Source organism: Anabrus simplex, chromosome 8, assembly GCF_040414725.1.
Source record: "Anabrus simplex isolate iqAnaSimp1 chromosome 8, ASM4041472v1, whole genome shotgun sequence".
Lineage (NCBI taxonomy): Eukaryota > Metazoa > Arthropoda > Insecta > Orthoptera > Tettigoniidae > Anabrus > Anabrus simplex.
In genome coordinates, this window is record NC_090272.1 from 191,234,721 (window position 1) to 191,258,866 (window position 24,146).

The 24,146-nt window shown below is 39.6% G+C and overlaps 1 protein-coding gene across 1 annotated transcript in view; it reads right to left on the reverse strand.

Moving 5' to 3' along the window:
* ash2 (Set1/Ash2 histone methyltransferase complex subunit ash2) overlaps positions 1-15,215 on the reverse strand; it is a 131,374-nt gene extending 116,159 nt beyond the window's left edge. Inside the window, exon 1 of the mRNA XM_067153209.2 lies at positions 14,924-15,215. Coding sequence (XP_067009310.1) covers positions 14,924-14,958 — 35 coding nt within the window. The 5' untranslated portion in view covers positions 14,959-15,215. The remainder of the gene's footprint in view (positions 1-14,923) is intronic.
* Between the last annotated feature and the right edge of the window lie 8,931 nt (positions 15,216-24,146).

Genomic DNA, 24,146 nt, shown 5'->3' on the forward strand with positions numbered 1-24,146 from the left:
GATCATTCATTGGAGACTCTCATAGGAATCAGTAGACATCTTACTTAACATCATCTATGTGGAGCAAGATCTGATGTTGAGGCATTTGTAGGTCTGCATCAAGTGAACAGCAGCAGAAAGAAAGTGGATTTTTTATGTACTTCTTCAGCACCCATTTCCAGCTTTCCTCTCAGTCAAGTTATGAATCAAGGACTTCCACCATTGCCTGTCTCACTGCCACTCTTTTTCCTTTGTATAATATTTATTTGCAAGCGAGTGGGCCGTACGGTTAGGGACCCGCAGCTGCGAGCTTGCATTCGGGAGATAGTGGGTTACAATGCCACTGTCGGCAGGCCTGAGGATGGTTTCCCATTTTCAGACCAGGCACATGCTGTGGCTATTCCTCAATTAAGGCCATGGCCACCTCTTTCCCACTCCTATCCCTTTGTCACCGTAAGACCTATGTATGTGTGTCGGTACAATATAAAGCAACTTGTAAAAAATAAAATATAAAGTATTTATTCGATCTTTCCCCCTCTCTTGTCCATACTCTTCTCCTCTACATCTATCTACCTCTTTTGAAGCCTCCCTTCTGGTCTCCTTCTTGTTGGTTTCTCTGTAAATACTTTCTGAGGAACTCAAATCCTGTATGAACAACTACTCAAATTCCAAGAAAACTATTATATTGTAATTAGCATAGATGACTAGTCAATTCAATAAATGAAAACTTTTCATTTTATTCTTCTCTTTGATTTCGTCCAGCTGGACTGTGTGGAACTGACAGCTTTCTAGCCAATCTCTTCTTATTTTCCTAGAATTTCCATTCTTTTGCTTATCGTCCTCTGCTCCTTGGATGCTATATGTTTGGGCTTACTTTTTAGCCACTTTTCTTGGAACTGTTTGAAGTTGTCAACTTGACTCCTGCATCTGTTGTAGATCAACTCTGCTGTGATGTCAGTTTCTTCTGCGTCTTTCTTGACTCCCTCCAGCCCTTCATTCTTGCTTTTAGTCCTAAAATGTATTCAGAAATCCTTTTTGGTCAGTTGATTTTCATCCATTCTTTTGGTTTATTACAAAGTAACCACAAACTATACCAAAAGAAATTCAAAAAGGCTAGCATGTAATGAGACAGTAAGGAAAAAAAGAAAGGAAACGAAATGATACAATTCCTGAAATGGATGGTGTTTTGCATCACTCGACCAAGCACCAAAAGCAGATTTTGAGATATTGACACCCTCTGTGGGTGGGGGTTGCAGATGAAGAATACACCCACGGTATCCCCTGCCTGTCATAAGAGGTGACTAAAAGGGACGACCAAAGGATGATCGAATTAGAACCATGAGACTACTTGTAATTAGTACTACCACGTGGGGAACACCATGGATCGCTTTTACTTGCGCGTAGTACCACTCTGTTAGGTACAAAATAGGTTTCTGATTAGTAGCAACAGTGTGTGTTGCCGACATTTATAGTACCTGTGATTAGTACCACTATTTGAGCGACACCATGGTTCTGGCTTGCCTATGATTAGTACCCACTGTATGAGGAACACCACGGGACAGTGCGGGGTCCCTGATGATGATGATGATGATGATGCTTGTTGTTTAGAGGGGCCTAACATCGAGGTCATCGGCCCCTAATGGTACGAAATGAGATAACAACAAAAAATGAAAAGCATCCACTACCAAAATAATAAAAAAAATGCCATGAAGAATGAATGGATGGACATGAACACAACAAAAACAAAAAAAACAGTGGATCAGGCTCAAAAAAGATTAAAAATAATAGTATTAGTGACCAAGGGACCACTTATAAAGCACAATGATGCTAATGGCACTTATCGGTAGTAAAGGAGAACCATGATATTTCTCAAACTGCGGTACTAATCAAAGGTAGCATAAACTCACGGTGTTCCAAACATTAAGATACTACTCACAAGTATTGTACGTCGTAAAGGTAACGCAGACCTATGGTGTTTCTCACACAATGGCGCCACTCATAGCCAACGCAAACCGATGAGGTTCCTCACCTAGGTGTACTAATCACGGGCGCCGGTATTCCCGTGGTGTTCCTACAGAGTGGGTACTAATCACTGGCAACGCAGACCTACGGTGTCGCTCTTATAGTGGTACATCTCACAGGCTACGCCCAGATGCGTGGTGTCGCTCACACGGGTACAACTCTTGCACACATGGGCACTACACACGGGTACTGGAAACCCACACCGAACCCCACTCGAGTGTTAAGAATCACAAAACTATAGAGTACCTAACAGAGTGGTACTACTCGCAAGTAAAAGCGACTGATGGTGTTCTGCGCGTGATGGTACTAATCAAAAGTAGTTTCATGGTTCTAATACAATCATTCCTTGGTCCCTCCTTTTAGTCGCCTCTCACAACAGGCAGGGGATACCGTGGGTGTATTATTCGTCAGCCTCCCCCACCCACAGGGGGGGTGTGTTTGGTCCGCGAGAGGTATTTTATTTCCCGCAAGTCCGCCGGCAAGCCGGTTAGGACCCCCCTATCCGCCACCTGGGATGCGCCACGTGGGAGTATCACCTCTCCCCCTGCTACGCCAGCGTAGTAGGTTCGTGGCGGGGTCCCTGTGGTTAGTACATTATGTGATGAACACCATAGGTTTGCGTTGCCTGTAAATGGCGCCACAGGGTGCGAAACACCATAGGTCTGTATTACATGTGCGAATTTCATTACCTGTGAGTAGTACCATAATGTGTGGAATACCGCGAGTCTACGCTACTTTTGATTAGTACTGCAATATGACAAATACCATGGTTCTACTTTCATAGTGATAAGTACCATTATGAGGGGCCGATGACTTGGATTTAGGACCCCTATAGACTACAAAGCACAAGCAAGGAAGAGCTTTCTTAAGAAAAGAAATTTGCTCATTTCAAACATTGATATCGGAATTAGAAAGATGTTTTTGAAGACTTTTGTGTGGAGCGTGGCATTGTATGGAAGTGAAACATGGACGATAACTAGCTCAGAAAGAAAGAGAATAGAAGCTTTTGAAATGTGGTGTTACAGAAGAATGCTGAAGGTGAGATGGATAGATCGAATCACGAATGAAGAGATACTGAATCGAATTGGTGAGAGGAGATCGATTTGGCTAAATTTGACGAGAAGAAGAGATAGAATGATAGGACACATCTTAAGACACCCAGGACTTGTTCAGTTGGTTTTTGAAGGAAGTGTAGGTGGCAAGAACGGTAGGGGTAGACCAAGGTATGATTATGACAAACAGATTAGAGCAGATGTAGGATGCAATAGTTACGTAGAAATGAAAAGGTTAGCACAGGATAGGGTGGCATGGAGAGCTGCATCAAACCAGTCTATGGACTGATGACTCAAACAACAACAATAGACTACAAGCATCATCGATTCAGTATTGTGTTGTAGAAGCAGTCCCTTGGTCAGTAATTCTATTTTCTTGCGTCAGTTTCTGTGAACGTGAAGCACTGCAGGTTGGATCCAATGATTGTTCTAAATTCATATCCATCCATTCATTCTTCATTCTCACGTTTTGAATTCTGGTCAGTGGAGGATTTTGGACTTTTAATTTGTCATCACATTTCATCTCATTTCATACCATTAGGGGCCGATGACCTAGATGTTAGGCCCCTTTAAACAACATCACCACGAGATATTGACACAAATGCAAAATCCTTTGTAATAATTCATATTTCCTGTGAAATGTAAGGTATTATATACCAAAATGAAGATAGAAACATGAATTTTCTTCTTAATGTAGATACTTCAGATGCAGATACTTCACCAGAGCAACAAAACAAGGTTTTGATTATTGAACTCCTCTTCCGTCCTGATGCATAATCAGTTCCATTTAGCAGTGTTGAAGCTCTAAGCAGTGAGATGTTGCTAATGTCACATTCCATCCTCTCCTCAAAAACACGAACCAAGTACCAATACCTGCAAATTAGGATTTGATTTCCTGTTTCCAGTTTGATTGGGATATTATCGTCTGGATATTTGAGGTTGTCCAAAATGTCTAAACATGAAAACGTTTGTTTTGTGATTGTCCGTCACAGTTCTTATCACAAGGAATCCACTATCCTCCACGGTTTTAATCACCTTCTGAAAAAAATCCGCAGCCTGTTTCTAGTCATTCGACCAGATCAGGAATGGAAAGAATGAAGCCCCAATCTAGCGGCGAGGATAGGAATTGTGCCGGCTGCCGAAACCTGTCGCGCTCCTCTGGGGCAATAATTAATGAATGACAGATGAAATTAAATGATATTCAAGAGGGGAAACCGGAGTACCCGGAGAAACACCTGACCCGCCTCCGCTTTGTCCAGCACAAATCTCACATGGATGACCAGGATTTGAACCACGGAACCCAGCGATGAGAGGCTGGCGCGCTGCCACATGAGCCACGGAGGCTCCATCACCTTCTGAAATAAGATGTAAAGGCACAGATGTCAGAGTAATATGAGGATATCCAATTACTTCCTTTATTAGGTCCTTGCCTAGATAAAGCCGACAGCCGCTTTTCTCTTAATTCCCTTCTAGACGGTATTTCTGGCTGCGAACCACCTTGCCGAGATTGGCAAAATGGTACACAGCAGTTGAATATTTCGGGGAAAGAATTTGAAGTTTCAGTTCTGCAAAAAAAATATATACCTTGCACAAACGGAAAGATACAAGTGCACCTTAAAATAACTTTTGAAATATCTATAAGCATAACATGATTAATTCATTTCACAGTTCTATACAAAATATCTCTTGTACGAATGGAAGTGACCAGACACGTTTACTCATTGTACGAAAAAACTCAGCTTTTCACACACATTCATGCACCAATAACACAGTGCTACACCCACACTGACAGCGAAGACTGTGCGTCTACTACTGCACTCTTACGGCGACTTGAAGAAATATCGGTAGTCGCGCCTTCCTGTGTTAAACTAGTGGCATAGAGCAGGCAGTATAAGAGGATCGAGACGGCGGTGCTTGGGAGTCACTAAGCTAACGGGTGTGCTCATGCAAACCTTTTTTTTTTTTTTTTCCACCTTCTTACACAAAAACAATTCTATTCTGGTTTCAAATTAAGGAAGATAACATGAACTTAATTGCTTCTACCCCTTTGTTAAATTCTCTGATAGTGGAATTGATGCAAGATTTGAACAAGAAACTGTTAAGATTGATGAGCCATCTTTTGGGGTTAAGTACAATCTTAGGTTATAAACTTCATGGTTCTGATCCGTATTACAATATAATTATTAAATTAATGTAGTAATGTAGTAATGGTCCACCTTTCAATACTATAATATGCAATATTCTAAATTACATTAATTAGGGACTAGTTTCAGCCGGGGATGGCCATCTTCAGCCTTAATGTAAAACATCTAATAACTAAACAAATGTACATGCACACAACTGACATAAAACAAATGAAACAAATATATACAAATTGACATTAAAACCGGGATGAAATTATGAGTAAGTTTGAAAATAACTAGGTTCTAACATCATGAGTATGCTCATCATCGAGACTCTTTCATGTATTAATATACACAGAACTGTTAGTTCTAATACTGGTAATCATTACTAATTCAATTGTAAACGGGAACTGGTAAATGTTGATCCCGTAGTTCATCACCAAATCTATTTGGGTGGTGTTAGCCATATGCAAGTCATTGGACACCGCTGTAAATAACCACCAGTTGACAGAGAACTGTTAGATGTTGTTTCAGCATCAATCAAAGTAATAAAATGAGATGCTCTCGTGGTGCTTGTTAAATCATGCTGAAATGTTGTTGGACATTGTCAGGACGGCACATGAAGATGTGGTTAAAACAGATACATTGTGTCTGGTATAAAATTTGCAATTCATTGTGGTGCCCATAAAGTTAACCTCTCGATACAGCATGTGGTGTGTGACCTATTGTTGTATGTGCTTCAGACAGACAGTCTGGAGTTTTAAAAGTGCAACTGGACAACCTAAGAACAGGTATAAAACTACTGAAAATTGGCTCATCTGTCACTGTGATGAAGGATAGGTCAAATAACATGTGTATCTGTACCTCCCTCCCTTGACTCATTTTTCTATGGGGATCAGGTATGGGATTTGAAGTGAAATGTATCTTTGTAGTAAGCTTCTATGACAGATACTCTTCCTTACGTCAACCCCTTCAGAAGAGTTCATAAGATAAAATGAATGACATTATATGATAGTAGGAAGGGAAAGGGTGAAATCCAGTGCCAGCACATAGCCTACTCCTGTCAGTTAGCAGCAAGGGGTCTGCTCCAAGCTTTACGTCGCCATCCGATGGACAAACCACCACGAACAGCATCACATGCCCTCACTCCATATGAACAATGAATCCCAGCTTTTGGCATGCAATCAAGTGATCACAAATTGTACAAGGTCTCTCATATAAACCCAGACAGAACACACAGTGTTTGTACTCTGCGCTGCGGCAGCTGCAATATGGGAGGCGTACCTCACAAGCAGCCAGGACGTGTTCAGCCTGGCAAGCATCAGTCGCCAATCCAAATATCAGCTGTTAACATGGTGAGACAGTTATCATTGCAACTCTGTATTTTCGTATGTAAAAGTTCTCGTTTTGTCTTAATGGTCGTGTGAACAGTCATAACTCTCGCTACTTGTATGCAGAAAATCCTAATGATGTTTATGAAGCCCCTTATTATGATAGGAAGATTGGTGTTTGGGGCGCTGTTAGTGCAAGACAAATAATTGGGCCTATTTTTTCGAGACGACAGTAAATGCAGAGAGGTACCAAGGTAACATTTTGACGCCCTTCGTGCATCAGTTAATGGAAGAAGTAAAATTGCGTGGATGGTTTCAACAAGACTCAGCCCCTGATCATACAGCAGAAGATTCGCTTCTTACAATCTCGGAAGTGTTTGCAGACAGTGATCAGTGCTGGTCTATTTCCACCTCGTTCTCCAGATCTAACAGTGTGTTTACTTGTGGGATAAACTGAAAGAAAAATTGTATTGAACAAATCCTCACACAGTGGAGGAACTGAAAGAAAACATTATGAATGAAATCAGAAATATTACAATGGCAGAACTCACTCGGATCAGCCAGAACGTGGATACCAGACACAATACCTGTATAACCCAGGAAGGACGACACTTCCAGCATCTTTTATAAGGTAAGATTTCATATAAGATTGTATACACACTTAAAGCATGGTGGCCATGTGCAACATAAGTTCGGCTGAGGCAGCTGCCGTACCACAGAGTACAAACACCGAGTGTTCGGTCCGAGTTAATATGACGCCAACATTCTGATGGTGAAACTTTTTCGACCAACGGTATTCGTTAATGTTACTACGTGTAGACAGAAACATTATAAGTTCAGTTGATTTCAACGTTGTGATCGACAAAGTTACAAGTATGGTTGATTCAGAGCAATGCTTTGCATTGTAACGGCAGCAACGAGATAAGGTACTTAACTTTTCTAATCTTCGCTGACTCAAATTAACACACCCTAATGAAAAGTCCTGGCTACGCCTATGGGATTAAGTTTCATGTGATCTGAAGACAAATTATAGATATAAAAACATGTCAATTTTTACAAATCAGATAAATGGTAAAGAGATTTTGAAAACATTCCAGACAAAGAACAGAAATTTTTCTTGTATTTACAGTATACTCCGGTCAAAAGATTTGTAAAACCAGAAGAAACTGCTGCATACTGTGCTTTTTTTTTTTTTTTTTTTTTGCAAGTTGCTTTACATTGCACCGACACAGGTAGGTCTTATGGCGACAGTGGGAGAGCAAAGGGCTAGGAGTGGAAAGGAAACGGCCATGGCCTTAATTAAGTTACAGCCCCAGCATTTGCCTGGTGTGAAAATGGGGAAACCACAGAAAACCATCTTCAGGGCTGCCAACAGTGGGGTTTGAACCTACTATCTCCCGGATTCAAGCTCACAGCCGCGCGCCTCTACGTGCACGGCCAACTCGCCCGGTTAATTACATTTCATTCCATATTATTTTCTACCTCTTTTGAATGATAGCATGAATCTTTGTTACGAAGATACAATTTATCAGGTCACTTGGATCTCCTTATAACCAATTTCCACTGTATCTGAAGAGTTCTTTTACTTTTGGCATTCTGCATAAGGCTTGGTAGTACTACTGTTCGTTAAAAGTGAGAAAACGTGTGGTTTTTCATCTGATCGAGTATTTCATATAAAAGCATTGCTTTTAATCGTGGCATTCCTACTGGCATCATCATAATGCCCTATGTTCATTTCAGTAGGGAAAACCACTAAGACAGTCTTTTCTGAGGATGTAAAAAGGCAGAGTGAGTTATAATGAAAACTCTCCAACATGATTGTGACTGACGATAGGCAAGCGGGCCTACCATTACAATGAAAATTCCCTAACCCAGTCTTCACATGAAGAAAGATGTTATGCGACTTCCCCGTTGCATTTCTAGGGTAACATTAAGAGCTATGCAATTTAATATAATCATGCTCACAACGTGTACACCACCTAACCAAGAATTCAAAAATCAAAATCAAAATCAAAATCTCTTTATTTGCAAATGAGGTGTCTACCTCGGTGGCAAATGGTACACTAAAATACATTATTGTCAAGCACTAAATATTAAATTAACAAGAGAAGAAAATTTTTCCTATAATACAATATTATACAATTTACGCTAACAATGTTTTCTATTAAACACACAGCTCATCCTTAATAAATTTATATTGTTCACAAAATTCTACTTATAATAATTATATCCTGTCCTACTTACAAATATAGTCAACTGATATACAGTATGTGGAATTACTTCAAATGATACTATACAACTGGTATAACATTAATATTTACATTGCATTTATTTATTTACTTTTTTTTTTTACCCGTTCTGGATCCTAATTCTGTATACAATGTAGAATTCCGGAGCGAAGCACGGGTACATCAGCTAGTTTTGTATAAATTTCAACCAATGGTAATGGCTGTTGACACAAGTGATAGGAAAATGTGGCATAATTTACAATATTAGGTTACAAGTTGCTGTACAGCACACCGACACAGATAGGTCTTATGGTGACTACGGAATAGGACAGGGCTAGGAGTGGGAAGGAAACGGTTGAGGAATTAAGGTAGAGCCCCAGCATTTGCCTCATGTAAAAAATGGAAACCACGGATAACCATCTGCAGGGCTGACGACAGTGGGGTTCAAACCCACTATCTCCCAAATATAAGCTCACAGCTGCGCGTCCCTAATGGTATGGCCAACTCGCTCGGTAATATTAGGTTATAAAAGTATGTAAATATATTTCTTTCTTTTCTGCTAGTGGTTTAACGTTCAACAACATATCAAAGGTTTTCGGCGATGCAAGAATGGGAAAGGGTTAGGACTGGGAAGGTAGTGGCTGTGGTCTTAATTAAGGTACAGCACCAGCATTTGCCTAGTATAAAAATGGGAAACCATGGAAAACCATCCTCAGAGCTGCCAACAATAGGATTCGAACCCACCACTCCTGAATGCAAGCTCACAGCTAAATATATTTGTGTGGCTGGGTTGGTGGTCCCTGGCATTTGCAATGAACACATCACTCTCTTACAAGGTACATCAGGAGACATTCTTTGTGAGTGGGGAGACACTAAGAATCAGGAACATCTAGTAGTCTGCTCAAACATGAATCAGTCGTGCTCCCAGATAATCTATGGGCTGCCAAAACCAAACGTGTCCTCAATGCTAAGTTCTGAAAGAAACATCATTGATTTGTACTTGGAAATGAATGAAATGAGGTAAGGTCTATATGATTCACCAATCAAAATTATGCTATTTATGCCATCAAAAGACTGTTCAAGGTTTACCCAGACATCCTGCTTGCGACAAGTTACGCACTGTAGTTTTTGGAAGAGTCTAATGGAGCACTGGCAAATAGTTACTCAAACCTTCATGTTACAATATGACACTGGTTTCAGAGACACCTCATTAACTGTATCAAGTACTCTGTGATACTAATGCATTCCTTGTAAGGAGAGTGCTTTTCAGCCTTACTTAATACGACAAACAGATGTGTCTACCTCATATACATCATCATTTCAAGTCTCTTGAACTTTCTGAAACTGAAGATCTTGTCTATGACAGTGACAATTTGTCATTATCAAAATTGCTGTGAAAAACAGACTGTGATATTCTGAATCAACATGACTATGAAATGTATGCAACAATAGATGACAGCATAGTTTCAACAGAGGCATAAACGAGCGATGATATAGTAAGTAAAGTAAATAATAATAATAATAATAATCATATGGCCTCAGCTACCGTGTGCAGACATTTCAATTTGACGCCATCTGGCTGTTTGCTCGTCAATTTCGACGTTCCGTTTTACTCTAGGCCCCCACTAGATGGCAGACCGAGTAAACCGAAACTCTCTTGGGCGTCTATGGCTGAGATTTAATGAATTTTGTCGGGTAAACACCAAATGTGTCACCAGAGATCTTTTACATGCCGACATCGTACAACATGGAGTGTCGAATGGACTTTTTTCCGCCCTTCAAAAATCCGACTACCTCTGCCGGGTTTGAACCCGCTATCTTGGGATCCGGAGGCCGACACTCTACCGCTGAACCACCGAGGCAGCTAGTAAAGTAAAGAATAAGGGCCAGTGACCATGAAAAAAAAATCTAAGAGCCTATCCCAAGAAGAAGGGAAAGAAAGTATGTGGAGAAAATCAGAGAATGATAATGATGCAAGATGGTGTGATTTTCTATTTATTTCTTCTACCAAATTCGTCCCTGATTCGTCTGATGTCCTCTCTGATACTTCTCACACACACATACATGGTGTGATAGAACATCTTAATTGAAGCTTAATGTTGTCATCAGCTCCCACTTGCAGCGCTGTGCCAGCATACAGCGAGCCACCTGGTGACAAATGAGCATACCACTACAGTTCTCCAACAGTAAAGCATTCTTAAATTCAAACCCTCATTATTGTGGAAGACTTCCTCAGGAACAATCAATTTTTTTTTTCTGAAGACGCGGAGAAAAACTCTCTACGAAACAAAGTTTTTCACCTTGTTTTCTCGACACAGCCTAAGCCCAAAAGCCCGTATCACGTCTACAAGTCCAGGCCGTGAAAGCATCAATGTTAATAATAGTTTATGTTGTATGTACTTCAATTTCGTACTTCCACGTCAGGCTTAAAAGTAAATATGTACAACCACAAATAAGCCTAATTACTTTTTTTTTTTTTTTGCTAGGGGCTTTACGTCGCACCGACACAGGTAGGTCTTATGGCGACGATGGGATAGGAAAGGCCTAGGAGTTGGAAGGAAGCAGCCGTGGCCTTAATTAAGGTACAGCCCCAGCATTTGCCTGGTGTGAAAATGGGAAACCACGGAAAACCATTTTCAGGGCTGCCGATAGTGGGATTCGAACCTACTATCTCCCGGATGCAAGCTCACAGCCGCGTGCCTCTACGTGCACGGCCAACTCGCCCGGTTAATTACATTTCATTCCATATTATTTTCTACCTCTTTTGAATGATAGCATGAATCTTTGTTACGAAGATACAATTTATCAGGTCACTTGGATCTCCTTATAACCAATTTCCACTGTATCTGAAGAGTTCTTTTACTTTTGGCATTCTGCATAAGACTTCAATTTTTATAACTAATGAAGGCTGAAATCACCGAAAGCCAGCATGTTGACCAATTGGCCTCAGTGCTCGATAGTTAGATTGGTTATTGAATAGTACTGATTTTATTTATTTAACGGTACTAGCTAGCCATGGAACTGGACAGTTACAGTGGTTACTACAAGGGCTGGGGGTTTTTTTTCAACCTCCGATGGGTCACGATACGACAAATGCGTAAATCGTTCTGACAATTATGTGGAAAATTAAGTAGGAAACTACTAAACTTTTAGTGATAAAAACTTTTTGTTATGTCAATGTGTCTTTTTTCAATAGCCCATCGGAGGTGGAAAAAAAAGAAACCTTCATGCATAGTAATAATTCTATTCAAGGCAGTCTTATATTTATACACTGGCGGACAAAAAAACGTGGCTCAGTTTAATTTAAGAGGGTAAACTGTATTTATATATCTCAAGCCTTGTTTTTTCTTCATTCCTACAACATATATTACTACAAAATGAAGTTAACCAGTGCTCCGCATACTTCATACTGATTATAGAAGGTTGTTTTTTTTTATAAGTTATCCAGAAAGTTCTTAGATACTGTAATTTATGAAAATGCCATTACCTTAAATTAACATTGCATTACACTGGGCAAACTTATACCACTGAAAGTTTTCTTGATGATACTCTACACTTACCGGTATCTTGCCTTTGTATGGGGTGTTACCACCCCTGGCGATGATTACGGTCTCCATCCTTGCCAACTAGTGCTAGCTAGAAGGTCCTGGATAGTTTCCTGGGCGATGAGCACCCACTCTACCAGTAGTACTGCCTGCATATCAAGGGTATCAAAGTAGCAACGCCAAACATTTTGGCCAAGCATATCCCACAGGTGTTCTGTGGGACTGAGGTCTGGGCTGCAAGCTGGCTAGTCGAGGATTCGTATCCTGACATCGTGTAGATATTCTGTTAGGCAGCGAGCACTATGGTGGCATGCATTCTCATGCATCAGGATGAAATTTTCACCAATTAAGGTAGCATAAGGGTTTACATGCTCTGCTACCACCTATATAATGTAGCAGTGTGCATTCAGAGCACTTCCATCGATGAAAAGATGTTCCATCCGGGCCTCAAAACTGATACCGCCTCATACCATGATGGAGCCATCCCCAAATTGTGACCTCTCGGAGATATTACAAGGTGAATATCACTCTCCATGCCTTCACCACACTCTCTACCATCAGGTGACCGAAGGCATAATCATGAGTCATCTCTGAACAGTACCACTGACCACTGTTCCAACGTCCAGTTCCGATGCTGACGCACAGACTGTAATCGAGCTGATCTGTGCTGGAGGGTAAGCTGTGGACCAGTTGCAGGTCTTCTTGAGATCAAATTGGTTTCTCAGAGTCTTTGTCTGACAGTCCTTGCAGTCACAGTGATATTTCTTACTGCCTCGAGTCGATTTCTGGCTTGGACAGCAGTAGTTTGGCATTCACTCAAGACTTGGATGACCAGAAACCTATCATCTCTAGCAGATGTAGACCTCAGGCAGCCTGATCCAGTTCATCTGTGGTAGGTACCGAGTTCATGAAATAGTCTTAGAACGCACAGGATTCTTCCATATGATGCACTGATGTCATTAGCCTCATAATGAATGCTGTGTCCATCATCGCCAACGCCACTGCTCTAGCATTGTCTTTTGGACTAAGAGGCATCTTAACTTGTGAAAGAGAAAGTGAAGGAATATATTCCTTTGTGACAAATATTGTGTCACACACTGATAATCCATCAATAGCTTCTGCCCCAGTATCATAAAACTTAAGAGGTGTTATTGCTAGTCGAATTGGGTACCTGGCATTTACGGAGCGAAAGCAGCTCCTTAAGTTTATTTATTATCTCTTAACATCATATTCTCCTCCAAATCTGTAAAATACACATTAGAAATAGCCTTAATGTAAAAAAAAAAAAAAAAATGTAATAAATGCAACAATTTCCTCTAATAATTGGTGTTTAACAATTAAGTTACAATTTCGTTTTTACTAAGTGACCCACTTCTTTTTGGCTGCCAGTATATTATGATAATGGTATTGCAATCTAATTGGCTAAGAGCAATGAAATTCATAAAATGATCCAAACATTTAGACTTCCACTGTCATTTCAATTATGAAGCTAAGAAAGTAGTTGATTCAACATGTAAACAAGACTCAAATTAAAGTACAAAATTTGAATGTATATCAATTATTCGGAATGGAACTGCCTTAAGATATTTTCTTTGGACTGAACAATAAAAGGAAGCCTCAGAGAAAGTATCGGCAGAAAACTGAAGACTCGTGATCCTTTTAAAACCCTGAAAAGCTGCCATTGCTCATGTCTTTATGTTAATTTTTTTTTTTTTTTTTTTTACGTCGCACTGACACAGATAGGTCTTATGGCGACGATGGGATAGGAAAGGTCTAGGAAGTGGAAGGAAGCGGCCGTGGCCTTAATTAAGGTACAGCCCCAGCATTTGCCTGGTGTGAAAATGGGAAACCACGGAAAACCATCTTCAGGGCTGCCGACAGTGGGGCTCGAACCCACTATCTCCCGATCTTTATGTTAATAATAAAATGCATTTTTTTCTAACCATCCAACTGCTACGAAAGTTGGGAGCTTGTACTGCATATCTTATTTTCTTATACTGACAGCATGAATGCATACATTTCTCTTTCAATGACTTTGGGTTAGGCCTACAGCACAACATTAAGTTCTCACTTGTTGAATTTTGAATGTAATTTATGTTAATCAAAGCACAGTTTCAACAAAGTAGAGCTATTTTTATCTCAACAACAACTCCTAACATCACAGACTAATCCAACAAAAATACTTCAAGAAAATACTGCTTCAAACACAAAAGAATTCATTTCTCTACAAAATAAGACATACTAATTTACAAACACCCCCAAATATCATTTCATAGATGCACTAAGCTCGCTGAAAGTATAAATTAATTCAATAAAGCAGGGCAACTTCAATACAAAACCTGACTGTTATTCACAAGAGGTAGGAATATCAATGACATTCGTTTCACAAAACCCATAAGCGCCTACCAAAAACGCTGACTGCACAATATTGCAAGGAATGATATGATGAAAAATTAACAAAGAAAACCCGGATACAATTTCATAAATGAATCACGCGCATTTGTAGATAAAAAGGGGTCATAATAAACCACTCATACAGGTTATGTTATTGGAATATCACTGCGTACAACTTCCATTCATTGTAAAAAAAAAAAAATGTGTACGAACTATCATTAAAGAAAAATACATTGTTTTGGTACACACCCACTGTCACTAATATTTTCTGTCATCGTAACCATCCTCTCGCCAGTTCTTAAAACCTCAGACGGTCCACAACAAGGAACTTCACCATTTACCCATTACCAAGTGACAGTTGACATAAATACAGTGCTACCAATACATCAATCTACTTCTTGATGTTTACGGGCTCCTATATTTCGCCCAGTAAAAGAAATCTTCGGTTCTAAAAACGTTCTTTACACTCGAACATATCACTACAGATAGTGTATCGTATAAAAATCTTGTTAAGAAATCTCCAGTGGAAGCAGGAGTGTATGTGCAAGGGAAAAGGTTATAACGGTAGGCCTACAACGTTGCCTACGAAGAGATATACAAGGAGCACTGCCTGCTCGATCTGCATCCGATGGCTGCTTATACTGCCTGCTCATTCCATGTGCAAACGTGTAACACGACTTACAATCGATCTGCCGCTAGATGGTAGCACCAACCGTACCCAATTATCGCGTGAATACAACTAGATAAGCATACAAGCGTACAACAGTAACAGAAAAATTAAAGAATTTTCCGTATAAAGTGCTACTCTAGAGAGTTATAGCTTTAAGACTTTTCGAGAATGAGGTTTTGACGGACAAGAAAATCTTGAAACTTTTTCTGTATGGTACTTCCCTACATTACTAAGTAGAGGTTTCACGAATTTGGCAACCACAGCTTCCGACACAAGTTCCTGGTGCTTATTGTTACTAAAACACTTTAAAATGTTACACTGGCACAAAGAAGGTAGAACATAGTTTTTATAGTCTGGAGCAGACTTGCAGATTTCTTGCAGTACGGTAGAGCCGCCTCAACAAATTTCTGTAGCCCTATAATTAGGCCAATAAATCTTTGCTGGGGATAGCGCAGGCCTCCTCTATCCGACTGTCTGATTAAGTGCATCAGTGGGGAAGCGTTAACTGAGGTGGAAACGTTATTCAAGCACGTACTGCATTCTGTTTTTTCTTCGATTATCCGCACTAAATAACCACACACCAATGCCTGGGATGCAGTTTCCAAAGTGACACACACTGACTCAGGGGGCTCACGAATATCTTCTAGTAAATCAAGTACATACTCAGGGAGCAACACTGGTTTCTTTTTGCTAGGGGCTTTACGTCGCACCGACACAGATAGGTCTTATGGCGACGATGAGATAGGAAAGGCCTAGGATTTGGAAGGAACCGGCCGTGGCCTTAATTAAGGTACAGCCCCAGCATTTGCCTGGTGTGAAAATGAGAAAACACGGAAAACCATTTTCAGTGTGGTTCGAACCTACTATCTCCCGAATACTGGATACTGGCCATTTACTTCCTTTGCTGTTTCCTTCCCTGGATATAATACTTAACCACTTTCGACGCAGTTCCGTACTTGAAGGTATTTATGAAATACCACGGCATTCTGGTTTCCCTTTCTTTGATTTGCAGAAAGGCACGCAGCAGTACACCATTTTCACTGAAAACAAGTACACGGCCGCTTCCTACCCACTGGACCCTATTTCCCGCTACTTCATTTCAACAGGTCTGGAGCCGGTTGGTGCTGCCACCTGCTGTGGGTATTTGTAAACGGAGTGTTTCATTTAGTGCCATGTTAAAATGTTGTAATGAGCAGGCAGTATAAGCAGCCATCGGATGCAGATCGAGCGGGCAGTGACAAGGAGGGAACATAGTTACTTGTTCTTCTTCTACTTCTTCTTCTTCTTGATGGTTTGGTTTGGACTCTCTGAATTTCGTCCAGTCACTATATTTGTGGTGTAAACTCAAATGTCTTGGATATGAAATTTTGTTATATGCGTTTTATTTTGAATGTGAGAGATAATATGTTATGGGACCAATTATTGTAAAAAAAATCACACGCCTTGTTATGATTCGCTTGTATTTATCTGTAGAGGTTGGAATAAATTTTACAGTGGAAACAAGAAGCATATTTTGACTATATGAAGGAGGGAATAGCTCACCTTGTACAAATGCAATTTGGACTCATCAATAAATTTATTTAATGTATCAATTAAAGTGGGAGTGAGGGTTGACAATAAACAGGAAACACTTGTAGGAAGGGGGATGGATAAATTTAGAAGGCGTTGCATAAATTGACGACGGGGAGAATCAAATTGTGGACACTGAAATAAAATGTGATTACTGTCACCATGTGGGTGGCCACACACGCAGGTAGAGAGGTTAGAAAGGTGGAAATGGCACTTGTATTGTGGTGTAAGTGCGTGGTTGAAACGAAGACGTATGATATTTCTGATATGCCTACGAGTGTATGATCCATAAAAAAACCAAGGTTTATGAGGAATATGCGGCTGAATTTGCTAAAAGAATTTGCCTTTTGTATGAGTGGAATATTGCCAGTTCTCTTGCCACGACCTGTATGCTACATCGTAAAGTTCAGGAAGGAAGTCAAGGGGAGGAAGGGCTACAAGAATTGGTGCTGTATTTTGAGTACTAGCTGCCTTAGCTGCAGAATCAGCTTGCTCATTTCCAAAAATACCGGAATGACCTGGGATCCACACTACTGTTATGTACACGCCTGATTGTTCGAGTTGATACAATAAATATTTCACATTGTATAAATACCAATTATAAGAGAGTTTGGGAGAGGTTAATGCATGAAGTATACTTTGAGCATCCGTATATATAGTTGTTCGTTTATAATGCTGTTGCTGAACGTGAATAAGTGCTTGTCTAATTGCAAATAACTCTGCAGAAAATATAGAAAAATTATTTGGTAAATGGAAAGTTTCAATTATATTGAAATTGGGAATAAAGAATGCTGCTCCTACGCCTTTTTTGTACTTAGAACCGTCAGTGTATATACTGATTTCTTTCTCAGATAAGGAAATTATAATTTTTTTTGGATTCGGAAGGACTATGAAAAACATTGTGTTCTAAAGGAGAAAGGTGAGTTGTAGAAAATATTATGATCTTAGGTTGGAAAAGTAGGCTATTATAAGGGATAGAATACATAGGAAGTTTTGGCAAACATAGAAATGTATCGCTCTGCGTGCACAACAGTTTGTATGCCTGATAGATAGCAGGGGTTCGTTCGCCTCTTGGGGGATGTATCGTATAATATTCATGTAGAAGCTGTAATTTTGGAATTAATGGTGACCGGGCCAAAGCAAATTTCTTTAGAAGGTATTTACCTGCTAAAGACTTTCTACGAATCCACAAAGGATATTCACCTGTTTCTACAAGTAAGGCATTTGTAGGAGTAGTTTTTAATGCACCTATACATATTCGAAGCGCTTTGTATTGTATGGTATTGAGATGTGAAACTATTGAAGGTGCGGCCATATCTATAAAAATGCACAATAATCTAATACAGAGCGAATTGTAGCACGATAAAGCGATAAAGCTACTAATGGATCTGCTCCCCAACTTCTACGTGTCACTGTTTTAAGGATTTGGATATCTGTCTGTCTGTTAGGTCATCAGCCCAGAGGCTGGTTGGATCCTCAAATAGCACCACCAAAGGTTATGCGGTTATAAGGAAACCGCAAAAACCAATGGCAGCACCAAAATGAGTCGTACTAGGCAAGCCGAGGAGTGAGGTAGTTTGCCATTGCTTTCCTCACTGGGTCAGAAAGTGCTATTGCAGCACGACTGACCCTATGAGCAACACCTTTCATAACACTCAGATGCACTAGCTGTGCACTGAATGCCATTACTTAGCACCACCCATACCCCAGCAGCTTCCATATTGTCACAGCCATGGATGAGACTGGGACTTTGGTGAAAGCTACACTTTATTCTGGCCTGCGCCAAGAGATGGATACAAAAGTACTGTATCCATCAAGAAATGGCAGCAGGCAACGGATTTGGATATACCCGTCCGTTTTTTTGCCGAATTGCATTAATATGATGTTTCCACGAGAGCTTATGATCAAATATGATACCGAGGTATGTGTGTTGAAGTGAGAACGGAACTAGAAATTCATCAAGTATTAAGGGGGAGTGGTCATACGACCTCTTGTGCGTAAAAAGCATTGCTGTGCATTTAGGAATTGATAGTTAGACCATGGGTATCCAACCACTTAATTACGTCACGCATTACACTAGCTAAGATCCTCCTGCATTCAGGGATGCTCTCATGGGATATATATATAGTAAAATCATCAGCGTAAAACAAAACTCTAGCGTATGGTGAAATTATCTGTTCTAATTCACGCATATAAAAAGCAAATAGAACACCGCTTAAAACGTCCCCTTGTGGTAAACCGGTCGAAGTCTGTCTACACGCAAGTGGAGTATGTGGTGTTATAACGATAAGAGTGCGGTATGTAAGTAATTAATATAAAAATATGAACTTATAGGGAAATCTATCTTATCCAAGTTTTTCCCATAGTAAATGTAAGAGGACTGAATCATATGCACCTTTGATATCTAAAAATAGAGCAATTGTACAATGTTTGCGATATCTAGCTAACAAAAGACCGAAGATGAAAATATTAAGGGGGTCTTGTGTACACCTTCCTTTAAGGAAAGCATATTGTGATTTGGGTATGAGTTGATAATATTCCATAATCCAGACCAAACGATTTAATAGTATTTTTAGGAATGTTTTTCTTACACATGAACCCAACACGATTCCTCTATAATGCGCCGGGTTGGTTGGCGTTTTTTCAGGTTTAAGTATTGGTATAAGATGAAAGATGTTCCATTCTGTAGGGATATTTCCAGCAGCTAAGATATTATTAAAATATTCGAGTATTATCTTATGGGTTGAAGATAGCAACGACTGAAGCATAGCATAGGTTATTGAATCTGGACCGGGAGCAAAACTTGTCGAAGATATAAGTGTTTGAGTTAATTCATGAAGTTGAATAGGTTGTAATAAAGTTGAATATACATCGTAGAGTAGATTGGGAAACATTTTGAGGAAAAGGGAAGGGAACGGTATAATCTGGAGTAAGAGAAATGAGAAACGGGGTAAGAATCTCTCGCGGAATGGGTGAATATGGGCGTTGTTGGGCAGCACGCGTAAGAGTTCTAATTGCATTCCACCAACAAGCAGTGGACATTTGTGAAGACAAAGATGATATGAAGGTTTTCCAGGTTGTCCGTCTCTTTTCATGAAATACTTGTTTCATTCTTGCATTATGACGCTTTAAACATAAATAATGTTATAAATAATGTTGTAACGTCATATCATTTCGGTACGTCTGAAACAAACGTTTTCGTTTTTGGTGGCACTCACTATCCCACCAGTGCATATACTGATAGGGTCGTAAATACGTGGACACACGAGGTTTGTAAGGATGAAATGTATCAATGTAGGTATTAATAATAGAATGAAGTGTATTATACGAGGGAGGAGTTTGCTTAAGGTTACTAAGTTGATTGTGTATAAATGTGCAGTAAGTTTGCTTATCGAAAGTGTGAAATGAGCGAACATTGCTACGTATTTGAGTTGCTCTCTGCGGTAAGCATGGTTTTCCAACACCATGCGTGATAAATATAGGATAATGATCACTAGAATATGTGTCTGATAGAGTTTGCCATGTGATTATGGGAGCCATGTGGGATCTACAAAGAGTTAGATCTACAGCACTAGGAGGTGCGTCAGGGGGGATATTCTCGTGGGAGATCCATCATTTAATAATGTGAAATCATATTGCTGAAACTCAGATAGGAGATGAATTACCTTTGGTGTATCATGCTGACTTCCCAATAACGTATGGTGACAGTTGAAGTCTCCGAAGATAATGACGTGATCTAAAGTATGAAATTGACAAAAAATTGTGCCCATTGATTTGCAGTAATGTAAACATCAAGAGGGCAGTAGACATTAATGAAATGGATATTATTGTGCGCAACACCTATGGCGAAAGTATTAGGAATTAGGTAAGTGAGAGGTAAAATATGATAGGTAAGATTTTGTTGAATAAAAACCGCTACGCCAGCACTACCTGGTCCATCTTGTCGTTCAAGATTGAAACCCGGTATACGAAATGTGGAAGAGCTAGAAAACCATGTTTCCTGAATGATAATGATATTAGAAGAGGTTTCGCGGATTAATAATTGTAACTCATGCATTTCAGGAACTATGCTTCTTGCATTCCACTGCAAAATGCGAATCATATAATGCCATCATATTAGTTATTTGATCCCTTAAATGATATATAGCATGTGGGAGTTGCCCCTCTTCTCCGGCACTTTGTAACAGGAGGCCTATGATTTTTATAATTTCTTGTTGAAGTTGACTTTTTTCTGATGTAGAATAGTTGGCTGTTGTGATTGTGAATTGCTGACACTCTTATAAGGGGGTGAGGTAGAAGAAGAAGTGGAAGGATCAGTAGGGGTTACCTGGTGGGATAGATAGACTGGCCCCTGTGAGGGGGTTCGTTCATTACGTAAAATCGCCATATATTGCTCCTTATCAAACCCGGGGGTTGGAGTGGGTCTTGGAGTTTGTATTACCACTTGGGTAAATTTTCTTTTTCTAGGATTTTCTGGAGGAAGGGGAGTAGAGGGGTCATTTCGTGGAAGGGGGGGGGGAGTGATTTGGATGCTGTTGTGGATAGTAAATGGGTAGCGTAACTTTCGCTTTAGCCTCTTCAAACGAAAGGTAATCCGTACTCATAACTTTATTATTTCTTGTTGGTATTTATGCTCTGGACATCCGTTAGATCCGGTTGAATGACTACCCTTACAGTATGCACATTTTTGAAACTCTTCGGTACACTGATTGGTGAGATGTGCAAGAGAACATTTTCTGCATCTGACAAATTGAGCTTTGCACTGTTTTTCTGTGTGACCATACCGTTGGCATTTTCGACATAATATGGGTGAGAAAATGAACTGTTCAACTTGTAAATATACGCTAAAAAGAGAAACGTATTGAGGCAAAGCCTGGGTTCGGAAAATAATTTTAACAGACCCTGTAGGTAGATACTCAATATTCTCATTATTGACTACCCGTCTGTTGAGTCTTTGTACTGACTTAATGGGAACGGTATATTGTATGTATTTGAGTATTTCATCATCCGTGAGGTTTTTATCAACGTCTCGGATCAGGCCAACTCTTAGTATATTTGAGGACGGAATGTATGCTTTTAACTTTAATGTGTTGAGAATGGAATGGCACAAAAAAATCGTTAGCTTGTAAGGCAGTAGTAAATGACACTTGTAAACGATTCCTCCCCTTTCGGGTAATGGATTTCACATTTAAAGCATTTTCGTAAAAATATCGCCCAAGTGCCATAGGGTGTAATTGTCCAAGATGCTGGTTATTATTGGATTCTACGAATACGTTAAATGGGCCATAATGATTTGGAGGGTAAAATTCTTTTTCTATTTGAACATCAGCAACGTTATCTACTTGATTATTCTTTTTAGCAGGTGATTGTTCAGAGCTTTGAAGTGATTCATTTTCCATTAAATCTTCTACTTCCTGATTCATTGGTATTTGATCACTCAAATTATGTCCGCCTCCTCCGCTGGAGGCGGCCATCGTACCCACAAATAACTAACAATTAATATTGATTAACTGATAAACACAGTATATCAAATGTATAGGAAGCACACGTGATACACTCAGTGGACTAGTGAACTTAAGCGAACAGCTTGAATGCTTCGCACGAACTCGTAAAAAATCACTAACGCAATCGCAAAACGTTATGTAGATCTCAGAAATCCTCAATGTACCACGCGGATACTAATACATACTAATAAACTTTCTAACTATTTTCCGAAATTCAAAACAACACCTCTTTACGGTTGCTAAGGTAAACAATCAATCGGAATTCCGTCTTCGATTAACACAACAGTTCGATATCACTCACGACCAGCGACATATTCCTAGGAGTAAACTTAGTGACATAGCTACTAACTAGTCGCTAGATGTCATGTTCCCGTTCTGTTCTTTGCGGACTTTAACCAAATACAGTAGAGACAATACGCGACACTCAGTGTGATATCGAGGGACAGCTATTAGAGCTCTCTCTAGCGGGTAGACCTGAGAACTACTAATTCTCTCATAAGAGCATGTGTATTTCTATGTGAAGTTTTTGGTGTTATTTATGCGTTTTCAATGAGTTGACATAATTAAATAGTAGCGTGTGTCATTCCTTGATATCTCCTCTCAACATGAGGGGAAAGGTATGTGCTGTGTTTGGCTGCAGTAGCTATGAAGTAGAGAAGAAAACACGGTCTTTCTTTCGCTAGCCTCGTGACGAGGAAATGTAAGTGATATTGTGTTTGCTTATATATTTTTCCAGTGACAAAGAGACGTTTATAGTACTTCATAATCTTTTGACCTGCTCGACCCATATTTTAACTGGCTTAAAATATAATATGCACATTTTATTGTATAGTGCAGCAGTTAACCTTCAATACCGGTGTGTTGTTGTAGGTGTGATCTGTGGGTTTGATTTAATTCAGGAAAATACATATGCATATGAGTGTGGCTGGTTGTGTTCCAAGTTACCCCATTTGGAATGCCGTAATGCGTTGTCAAGCACTGAAGAAAATATGGGTGATTTAAGAAATGTACATATTTTGTTGAAACAATATGCTGATGCAAATTTGCTTTACCCTAATACAATGGCATTATGGCAAGTATTGCTTATAGGGAAAGTTTGAAAGTTTTTAGGGCTAGATTTATAGATTTTCTTTCTGTTAGTAGACTTCAGGTTAAAAGGAAAATTGTCCAGCTCTTGAATGTAAAGTCATTGAATCATGTGTGTAAGGAATGTGCCGATATTTTTGTTGACAAGTGTTTTAATATGATGATACAATGTATTTAAATGAGAAAAAAGAAAAACCTGCCGTGAACGTTCAAAGAGGAATTCTAAAGCTAAAAAAGTAATACATAAAAGAAAGATCAAGCCCTTTCACAGCAGTCCATTTCACATCTTGATTATATGTCTAATTTCAGTCTTTAAATAATAACCTGTTAAATAATTCTTCATTCATTTATCCAGAATTGCTTTAGCACCTTTCAAGTTAATATCTTAGTAACAATTTCTTTTTAAACGTACGTAATTTATTTATCAATTTCCGTATATACATTTCCATTGATATTTGAATTTAGCGCGGATTTTCAGGTCAAGCCGCTAGGAGCACCCCTTGCGACTTGTCTCCCATTTTAACAAGGCTAAATCCGAAAGTGTCGCGTATTGTCTCTACTGCATTTGCTTCAACATTGTTATATGCGGAGTAATTGTGATGCTGTGTTGATTTTGTGCAATTTATTGCGAATATTGTTTCTG